Here is an 11091-nt window from a genome sequence, read left to right on the forward strand (position 1 = left end):
AAGTTAACGCTCTATTATCTATTAAAATCTAAACTAATCAAAACTCAAATAACTGTCACAGAACTTACTACCAAATGACATAGTTCTTTCTAGGAAACTTCCATGGTAATTATTAGGAAATTACAGATCTATGAACTAAAGCCTCACCAAATACCCTATCAGTGTCCCTCTATGCAAGACAAAGTAGACACATTATGTTGTTTGTCGCCACTCATCTTTATTCACATCAACACTGTACAAATTGAATCAACAACTCACCACAGAGCGTAATTATGAAAAGAATCCCTCAAAAAAGAAAAAAAACAGAGAAAGGGTTATTTTGAGGTAAGACACAGGAGGGGAACAACTAGTATCATCATCCTCTGTAAGCACTTGTAGTCAAAAGCTTGGCGACTTGTTGTTAGAGGCCTCCTGCACGATGTTGTTGGTGCTGTTGTTTTTCCAAGTTTTACTGTGTTGTATGTGATTCAGTCCTGTCAAGCACGCCTCTTAGTGGTCACAGCCGAACAGCTCCATGGATACTCTGTGTTGCTCAGGCAGGGCCTTGCCAGCAACAAGCAACATGGGACTGTCAAAGTGGTAGAAGTGGCTGCCTACGATCACCTTAACTCCCCCAGCACCGCACATGGCAGCATCAACCTTCTTGAAGAGGGCAATTGGACGCTCATCGCTTGCAGTGTGAGGGCTGGCCTTCATATCCACATCAAAGATATGATCACCTAAAGGACAAAAAGCAGGAAGAGATGTGAGTGGGTGTTGTATCTATTTATCAGTTGTGGAAGGATCCAGTACGATAAAAGTGATGCTTTGACCTGGTCTTTGTCATAGTGTCAAAGTATTTCCCAGTAAGCATTGATTTGGAAATTTGTAGGTCAAAAGACATCTGAAACTTTTCTAGACCTCAGGGTTAGATATAACCATTGTTTCAACAGCTTTTAAAAGACTAATGGTTCAATGTGAAACAGATCTTTGCTACAGTCATTGGAATGCTGTTAAAACAATATATAAAACAATATATATCCCAATAATATATGCCAGACATTGAAAAAAAAGACTTTCATATTTCAACCAAAATTAACATGGTTTTGAAGACCTCTCTTCACCTAACCATCACCAGTCAGCTTCATTCAGAGCCATCACTGTCTCATTCATCAGCTGCTTGGCTACCAGCTGACTAGTAGCATCCAATCATATTCATGCTGGTGAACACTTCTCGCTGCTACTCTGCTGATACCTTTACACGAATGTCATTTGCTGTTTCAGCTCCCTCCACAATCCCAACCTACTAAAACAATCCCACAATTCATTCATGGGTTGTCAACTCGAAGCAATCAGTTTTGTGTATTATTTTAGGTGCTGTCTGTGTCTTTACCTTTGATGATATGTGCAATATGATGATCTCCACACATAAATGCAGCATCAATGGGACCCTCAATGCCCAGCTCCTCCTTCACAGGTTTGGGGTACCCATCCAAAAGAGTGTGGGGCTCACCGATTTTGTAAACAAAAACTTCTTCATCCTGAATGGAAAAAAAGTTGTGTTTTACTTTTGAGGAAAAGGCGATGACAGGATATAAGATGTGTGTGTGTGGTTGCTTCTGTAGTTTACCTTAATCATGTAAAGGTGACTTTCATAAGTGAAGACAGCATCCACCTCACTGTGTAGCTCCTTGAAGTCGCTCTCGATGGTGTCAGCCTTCAGTGTGTCATTGCCCTCTTCTTTTTCGATGAAATGGTGGCCTGCAAGACAATCCAAAGCTTTTTGTTTTCTCAGGTCTTCACTAAAATAATACCTACCCAAACTCAATATGTGTAAATTTTTTCTTTAAAAAAGACAAAATCCGATAGGGGCCCAAGGAGGTTAAGACCCGGTCTAAATAGACCCAAGTATACTTAGACCCAATTCACGATGCATTTCACCTGAACAGAGCTGCTTGGAATGCTCTCACTGCGGTATTAAACATATTAAAAGAGTACTCCATCAATTTAGGATTGCACCCTGTAACATTGTCGGACTATCAACTATAAATTGTATCAAAAAGATAAGGTATCAAAATCGCTGTAGCAGAGCTACAGATATTGTCTCTTTTATTCCATGCATTCTTCTTCCTTGTCAGAGCTTGTTATGCTAGTAGTGGCTAATGTAGCCTCAAGCTGCTAGCCTCGAGCAGAGATGAGGAGAGGGCTACAGAGGTCTGTTATCACTTTCTCACTCCACAACCCCAGAGTTTTTTCATTTTCAAACTTGTAGTCTTCAGCCCTAACCAACACTGCCACAAATGACATCACTTGAGGAAATTTATCAGATTTTACACAACTAAGAAAAGGAAATACGATTACCAAAGTTCAATAATTCACCTTCCAGCACAATAATTAACACATTACATCTCATTTGTTTAAATACTAACAGAAACGTATAGATGAACAGCATCCAGATGCAGTGACTTGGGCGGCAGTTCGTAAAGAAATTGTTCCAGCACATACCTTTCCATAAAACTATAATGCCTGATCTAAAAGTAATGGGGAGCCGTTCCTCCCCAAAACTAGTCAGGTGTTGTCAGGCCTCACCTCTGAAGGCATACATGTTTCCAGCGTCGTCAGTTGTGATGGCATCCAGGTGAACACGGCTGCAGCGCTCTCTCTCCACATGGTCACTGTCTTCACCTAAGCAGCAAACAAGAGATACATTAGTTTGTACATTTATATTTATCAGCTTTGTCTAACATGGCCCAGTATGGTTTCTAGACCCACTCAAACAAGCTTACATGCTTTATTGTACAGTATTTTCCTTTTTTTTTACAGCCAAGAACAGATGATGGTAAACACAGATAGGCGTTCAGAGTTTCTGGCAATGGAAGAGAGTGGAACGAATAAGGCACAAATGGAAACAGTGAAGAAAAACACACAAGGGAGAGGGAGGGTAGCCATCACCACCATGGTCTCATAAGTTTATCAAAGTATCACATCAATTATACATTGATATATTGGTGGCTTAAAACAATACATACAACTGTTTAAATTATGTCTGTTTAATCAATAAATGTTATTGATGTTTTACTTACTGAACTTAGAGCATCTCATGAAGTAGTCACGTGCCTCTTTGGGGTATTTGCCGTGGACCTCGCCGGTCTTTGGGTCAAACTTGGAGAACATGTGTCCATGGAAGCAGTAATAGTGTTCCATAAAGCGGAGAGCAGATGTGCAGTTTGGCATTGACGTGAACTCCTTCTCTTCTACAGCCTTGGTTTTGACGGTGTAGTGGTAGATGTCATCTCCTAGAGAAAAAAATGACACACATTGTTGAGGTATATTTTGAAGATATGGATATATTCTGCAGATGCCATTAATACTGAGCACTTTCAGGGTGTTTGAGGTGTTTAGCATTCATATTTGATGAATAGTGAAGGACTTGCGGGAGGTGGGGGGTTAGTATTTTAACCTCATAGTCATTGTTTCACTTCAAATATAATGTAAAGGAGTGCAGACTACAGAGGCACAACAAAACAGACTGCACTACATATGCATGACATCAGGGGGCCAAATGTAATTATCAACGCATGTAAGACATATTTAAGGTTTTCTTGCATTCAAGTCGGTGAGAATGTGCACTAACCCTTGAAGAAGATGACAGAGTCTTCATCACATTCTGGCTTGGGACACTCAACGGCAGCATCCAGGTGGTCGGGGATTCCAGGGAAGACTTCGGAGATTGCCTTGGGGTAGCCATCCTCCAGCTTGTGTTCGTGATAGCTGAACACCTTGTCGTCCTGCATCAAAGTATCACCACAGATTAAACTGACTGGTGAGTGTGTGTGTGGGTTAGGGTACTCAACCCAAGTTTTTCATTTGAAAAAATGCTCCAGGCATTTGTGATAATCTGAAATATTTGTTCAACCAAAAATATCACCCTAGTACTGAAGTGTGTCATAAGCACAGTAGCCTTTGGATGCAAGCAGAACAGTCTTTTTTCATTGTAAATTGATTCTTGAAAATAAGAGTTGAAAATAAGATTTAAATATAGACCATGTCGTGCTTAATCTTCTCTTGTGAAAGTCTAGCTCTTATTTTTTGACAAAACTCTTGGATAATATTTCTTTTGAATAATGGTTCTCCACTGCCTTCAGCTCACAGATAAAGTGTTCCAAACTACACAGTTATCTCAAGGAAATCTGTAACAGGGAAGCACAAGCGAAAATGAGAAAAAAAAAGTTTAAATTGAAAATTGAATGAAATCATGACCTTAAATTGAAAGTCAAATCGAATCATGGATTTGGAGAATTGTGACACCCCATTTACCTGCTCTTTGGCCACACTAGTCTGCCAGATCGTCTGTTGTGCCATCTTAGATGTAGCATTCCAGCCTGTTTAGTCTTGTTATCCTGCCTGCTTTGTTTTTTCACCTTTGCTGGCCTCATTGGATTTCTGTAAGCAAGCCTATCCCCATTTAGGACTTGGTTGTCTGATCTGATTGCCTGTCTCTTGCCAAACATGACCATGCTTTTATTGTACTTGTTCTCACTGCATGTTGTGTGTTTGTGTCCCTGCTTTTCTCTGAGAGATTATACAAAGGCTTAGTCATTCATAAAACAGCCTATTCTTACATCTGGTTACAGATGAGTAAACATCATACAATTAGGACTGCTTTTTAGCGAAATGGTTAAATCTAGGACATGAACTTTTATTACACAACAGTCAATAATGAGTGGGCAGTGATGAGATCAGAAAATATTAAAGTCAGTCTATCATCTCCATAACAACTTCATAACAACAACAGCTCAAAAACAGCTGTGCACAGCCAATATCTATAATCCGTAACATGTTCTGGGGCCCCTGCTCAGCAAATCCTTAACCCAAAGGGTGCATTTTTAGGAAGGAATGATAATTGAGATAGATCAGAGGAGTTAAAGGCTGAACTGTACCAGGAAGAGGAACACGCGTTTGTGTTCAGTGGGTTCGTCCTCGTAGTGCATGAGGAAAGCAGCATCCACGTGGTGGTGATGGTCATCCAACCCAGGGAAGGACTCATTGGACAGCTCTGCTTTGCCATGGAAGCCCTTGAACAGGTGGTCATCTGATAGGAAATACAAGCTTCAACCTTCAGATGGAACAATACACATTTCCTTCTTAACTTGTGAGTTGAAACTTCATGAGGTGAAACCAAAACGTGGAATGATTTCACAGAAAGCAACACTTGTATTAGTGACTTGGTGTGCTGCCATCAATTGACACGTTTAATGTATTTTGAGGACATAAGATGAATATAAGTCATGTGATTAATGCAACCTGTGATTCTTAAACATATAGACTTACGGCTGAAAAAGAATGCACCTCCGAGCACGCACGTTACAGCAGCGTCCATCTCAAGGCCCTTACAGCGGTCAGGTTCAGCTGCAGAGTATCATGGTTAGGAGGATTTGACAGGAAAGCTTTAAATAAAATGTTAATATTTATCACCTGATGAGATGTGTCTCCCTAATGGCCCTGATGTCAAACTAGTGATGTTAAAATAAGTATGAATGCCCTACATCAACTCACCTTCATGTGTATGTTCGTGATGCCTGGGTGAACAGAACAGGAAAAGATAATGATTTGCATTTCATTTTGTAGAGAGTAAAAGCTTCTTCACATTTGGGTTTTAGACATGCTGCAAAAAGTAGCCCCAAATCTAATAGCAAAAAAGCGACGTGACTGACGTTTTTCAAAGTTTCTGAAGACTGAAAATAAAGCTTTGAACTATTTTTTCTGTCATATTTTCCCTCTAAATAGCTGTAAAATTATGTTTAAAAACTATCATGTAGTCCATCATTTTATGTTTCCCCATAAATCAGCCTGATATTGTATTTAAAATTTCCAAAGTGTGCAGTAGTTGCTTTTTATTACTAATATGTTTTCCTTCCTTCTAGGCAGCCATTGTCATACATATACTTAATGATGCATGACAATGCAGTACAGATTGCTCAATTATGAACTTTAGACTGTATTAGCAAGCAACAGTGACATAACATGATGTTCACTGTGATGGATTACATACGAGAAGCAAGTTTTAAGTCTGCACTGAAATAAAGTAAAATCAGCAGCTGCATGGAGGGAGAAAGAATACATAAAAACATTAAAAAGTCTACCGCATGTACAACCACTGGTGCAGTCCCTTCAGGTAAAGTGCAAGGCTACTTACGAGTCAGCCCATCCCATAGCCAGAGCCAGGCTGAGACACAGGATGTGTGCGAGCAGCTTCATGGTGAGCAGTCCTCTGGTCCAGGGGAGACTGGAGAGGCCTAGAAAGAGAGCAGAGCTGAGCAAAAGGTACCCTGGCTGCTGCTGCAGCAACCGTTTATATTACAGCCCAGTTTGCGTGGGCTACATCATGTTGGGTAGGCTACCAAAGGAGGAGGGGCTGATAATGTGCTGGCACACTGCATTCATCAAAGACGCCCACAATGTTTGACGTGCACTAAAGCTGACACCCACAGAGTTCCACACCAGTCATCCCACTGCTCAGACCAGTTACTAGGAAAGTGAATCCTGGGGCAGCAAAGATTCATAGAATCAGAAGGCTCCCATTTCACCATGAAAATGTGATCGATAGATGTGTATCAAGCAACTCTGCTGTAACTCTGCTGTTGTCACCTTTAAACATTTGACACAACAACCTGAAAGCTTTTTTAATTGTTAATAGATGTAATGCATCATAGATCAACATCAAATATATCTATGGCAATAGTAAGACCTACTGTCGGTAGAGAATATGTGTGCTTCCCTTTGATGCATATGTGTGCCCAAAATTTAAAATAAATATCCTATATATAATAGGATCTTATGCATAATAAAAAACTTTGAAGATTGATGTTTTTAGCTGTGATATGAAAAACTGTTAAAGAAAAAATTATATATACTGCACTGTATGAGCCATTTCAACATAATAACATTTGTAATAAACATGCTCATAGAAATCTGTTTCCTAATCTATAACAAACAGAACATTCTAGAAGCCTTCCAAGCCTGATCTGCATCTAGGACATCCAACCCTCAGAGGTGACTAACCCAGTGCACCAACAAAAATAAATAAAAACTGCTGACCACTGCACTTCACAAACCTCCAAATCAATGTTGTATAATATTTGTATGGTGATCATTAACAGAACATAGTAGGTGGGACTTGTTGCATGTAATACTTATCAGTGAAATTAGAAGTATTCCACTTTGGATAGCACGTACATGCTACAAAAGTATTTGTCTGTATATTTCCTGTTTATAGAATATGTAATATGCAGCCTTACAGAACTTTTTTAGCACCTTTTAGCTCCTAGTTGTAGTTAAGAGTACATCAAGTTTTTGCAGCAGCCGCATGTTGGTGGACACAAACACAACTCCATTTGAATTCTATGTTGCTTTGTGTCTGTCGGATGTGTAAATAGGCAACTGTCCACTAACATGTTAGCCACAACAGCTTTATATGGAGAAAATAAGTTAGATGTTCTTGTTCTTGTTTAGGTCACTATTATGTCACTACAGTTTTTTTTAAGGCAACAACACACAAACTAATTAAAGGTGCTGAGAACAGCAGAATAACATTTAAGTGAAAAGGGTGAAGATTATCAAATTGGAAGAAGCTCAATATTTCTTGAAATAACTAAAAAGCTGATGTAAATTCAGCAAAGTGAATTGGCCCTACCAATATTTTTAAGCAATCTCAAACAATGTAATATTAACTTGCAAGATCTATAAGAGTTCTAAGGTTTGTGCATTTTCACCAAGACATGGGGGGGGGGACCTTAACCAGATGATCAGGCAACCCTCAGGCTAGACATCGTTGGCAAGTTGCTGCACTGTGTGATGAGAATGAATGATGGTGAATATGAAATTGTTGGTATTGCCATTTTATACAACTGACACATAACAAAATTAAAAAATGTCTTTGCTGGATATAACTAACAATTGATTTTATATTTAGACTTATTAGTGTTGGTTTGCTAATTTCTGTGCATGCAATCACTTTAACATCAACTAATTTATTACTGCAGTCAAAAATGTTCCCTAAAAAGAGAAAGGGGGGTCAGATCAGGTCCTTTTTTAAGAAAACCTAAAAAGCCAAGCTAAAAATGCTCTGTAATCAAAGTTTAACAAACAATGATCATGTTTGACATCAGTATTCTTGTGTAACCATACCTGCCTTTTCACAAGTGGATCAGTTGTTATTATTCAATGAGTTATTGTATAATCATATACATTATTTACTTTATTTGCAGTTTGTAACAAACACAAACAAAGTAGTTTTTCTGTGAATGCCATAGTGAAATGTCTGGCTGTAAGTTCATAGCGTGATTACAAAATACATACTATTGTACATTTTTGAGATGGTTTAAACGACGAAGCCACATGTGAAATGTGTGGTTCACCTCTTTTTGTTTTTAATGTAATATGTTAATAAAAAGTGTCGATCCTAGAATCCTGGTGTGCACTGGAATATTGATTTGTCGGTTTACTGTGATAGAGAAGCAGGAGACTGGTTAATGATTGAGCCTTTCTGTGGTTCTGTCAAAAATGCACCTTTGAATTAACAGCATGAAACTCTTCAGTTGTTTAGCTTAAATCAACAGACATGGACTCGACATTGGAGCTACTGTTCAAATGCCGTAATAGTGAAAGTCATTAGATTTAATTTGTCTACATTATACATCAACTCATCATTGAATTATCTGCAGGAAACACAGTTCATAAAAGAAAGTCATAATTGACTTTGTTCGCAGTGCAAGGTTTTACAGATGTCTCATTTACAATGGTGGTCTATGAGGAAAATGCTTTAGGGTGGCAGGGAGATTTTTTGTTGCAATACTGCAAGTGACCACTGGGAAAAATTGGCTGCAAGGCTGAGCAACAGCGTCCTATCCAGCTCTGATTATACAACCATGCAGGGACCCCACTGCACGTCTGCATGTCTCCCTCCCCTGCCCCCTGTCCCGCCACACTCCTCAAATTAAGGCAGCCAAAAAAAAAAAATCTGAAAAAAACCCAAAACAATAAAACAATAATTAATTGTGCTCTGATAAACTTGATGCATGATGCATTACTTGTATGTAATGTATATATAATAATAATAATAATAATAACTTTATTTGTATAGCACCTTTCACACAAAAAATGCAGCTCAATGTGCTTCACATCAAAAGAAATTACATGCACCAAGTGCTTCACATCAAGAAAGATATAAAAGTAATATAATATAATAATATAATATAATATTAATAATAGTGGAGAACAATATTCTGGAGTTCCCAGTATTCTCTGTAATAATCTTGGAAAAGTAATCCTTTCTTGCCAGATGTATTGTTATAGACAGTCATGGCTTCTTTGTATATATTACAGTGACATGTGAGTCTAGTTTTCCTCCATTTTCTTTCAGCTGCCTGACTGATTCTCTTGGTGTCATTAACACTGTTTTTGATTCTGTCAGTCAAACTTTAGTGGAGCAACAGTATTTAAAGTAGTTGACAATGCGTTGTTGAAATTTTCAACCATGTAATTTAAGGAGCTGTCATAAGTGTATGGCTCAAATGATCTCATAACATTAGTTAACATTGTTTCAGCCTTGTCAACTAGGAATCTCTTTTGAACCAAAAATTCCCTTTTAGTCTTTGTTAAGGTTACATTGGTATCAAAGAACACACAGTGATGATCAGAAACAGGTAGTTGAAATACTGAGACATTATAAATGTTTAGCCCTTTTGTTATTACTAAATGTAGAGTGTTACCATGCTGATGAGTGGCTTCATTTTCATGTTGGGTGAGTTCAAAACTGTCCAGTAGATTTACAAGCTCCATAGCTTTGGAGTATTTTTGTTAATACAAATGTTCAGGTCTCCATACAGGATTAACCTGTCATATCTAGTGACACCAAGTGAGATCAGTTCTGAGAATTCCTTTAGGAATAGTGATGAATATCTTGGTTGTTGATATAATGTAATGATAAGTACAGTTAATTCTGCTTTGAGTTCCAAAGCAAAATATTCAAATGCTGTAAATTTACCCAAATCAATGTCATCACCATAGACTGTAAAAAATACGGATGTAGCCACTGTGATGTCACCCATTGGTTTGTGAACTTTGATTTGATCAAATCAAGGGGGGGGGGGACTAGAAAAGTTCTCTACTTCATTCTACGCCCTTTTCGAACATTGAAAGGTTATTATTTGTGTGGCTTACTGAAACTTTGCTGTTATTTTTGGGTTTTTTGTTTTGTTTTGTTTTGTGTCATTGCCTATATATTTTATTTTGTTATTTTAACATGTTCGAAATAAAATAATCTCCAAACTGCCATTTTGAAGCCTTGAGTTTAGTGATTTGATCATCGCCATCTTGGATTTGACCATCGCCATGTTTGATTTTTGGAGCCAGAAGTGACCATATTTGGACGAGAGGGTTGAGCTGACCCAGAGCCGTATAAAGAGACTCTTTAAAGACACCCTAAAGCATACGCTGCTTTATCGTCTATTTTACTCTAAATGGGACCATAATTTACAAAATGAACATCATGCTGTATTGAAGAAGACTTGAAACGAGTGATTGAGACCATAAACTCATTAGGAAACTGTTTAATGAAGTAATAAATCAAGTGAGAAGTAGGATCATTTTCTCATAGACTTCCATACAATCAAACCTCTTTTTGCAGCCAGTGGAGTTGCCCCCTGATGGCCATTAGAAAGAATGCAGGTTTAAGGTAACTCTGCATTGGCTTCACTTTTCAGGCAGGGAGCTACCCGCTTGATCATCACACACAAACTGTGAGAAACTGGCTGCAATCCCTCCTCCTCTCCTGTTTAGCCCGACTGACTGATAGAAATTATGATTTGGAGGACAAGCCTCTATCAGTGTTGCTACACTAGTCGTGCTGTTCAGGCAGGTCTCAACTAAAAACATACAGTGCAAATTCTTTTCATCTACCAGATCATTAACCAAAAAGGATTTGTTAGCCAATGATATGACATTTAAAAGTGAATTTCAGCTGTTTGGATTCTGTGAAAGGAAAGGAGACTGGTTGTGGCTGAACATTGACCAAGTTAAGATTACTGAGACAGGTACCAGATGGTCTGTGAT

The 11091-nt window shown here is 38.4% G+C and overlaps 1 protein-coding gene across 1 annotated transcript; it reads right to left on the reverse strand.

Annotated features, from left to right (window-relative positions):
• Positions 1-216: 216 nt before the first annotated feature.
• On the reverse strand, positions 217-7170 carry hpxa (hemopexin a). The gene is made up of 11 exons (XM_042426259.1): positions 7095-7170; positions 6176-6275; positions 5536-5558; positions 5311-5388; positions 4920-5071; positions 3614-3767; positions 3063-3275; positions 2569-2664; positions 1610-1740; positions 1373-1520; positions 217-719 (listed from the first exon to the last, which is right to left on the reverse strand). The coding sequence occupies exons 2-11, from the start codon at positions 6235-6237 to the stop codon at positions 490-492; spliced, it is 1287 nt and encodes a 428-aa protein (XP_042282193.1). The 5' UTR covers positions 6238-6275; positions 7095-7170; the 3' UTR covers positions 217-489.
• Between the last annotated feature and the right edge of the window lie 3921 nt (positions 7171-11091).

This window comes from Thunnus maccoyii, chromosome 11, assembly GCF_910596095.1.
Source record: "Thunnus maccoyii chromosome 11, fThuMac1.1, whole genome shotgun sequence".
NCBI lineage: Eukaryota > Metazoa > Chordata > Actinopteri > Scombriformes > Scombridae > Thunnus > Thunnus maccoyii.

Excerpts from the sequence above, each read along its gene's own strand:
- hpxa (XM_042426259.1), bottom strand. The coding sequence starts at position 6,237 with ATGAAGCTGCTCGCACACATCCTGTGTCTCAGCCTGGCTCTGGCTATG. Across the intron at positions 5,389-5,535 it reads TCACGAACATACACATGAAG|CTGAACCTGACCGCTGTAAG; the intron begins GTGAGTTGATGT and ends GATACTCTGCAG. Across the intron at positions 3,276-3,613 it reads CTCTGTCATCTTCTTCAAGG|GAGATGACATCTACCACTAC; the intron begins GTTAGTGCACAT and ends TTTTTTCTCTAG.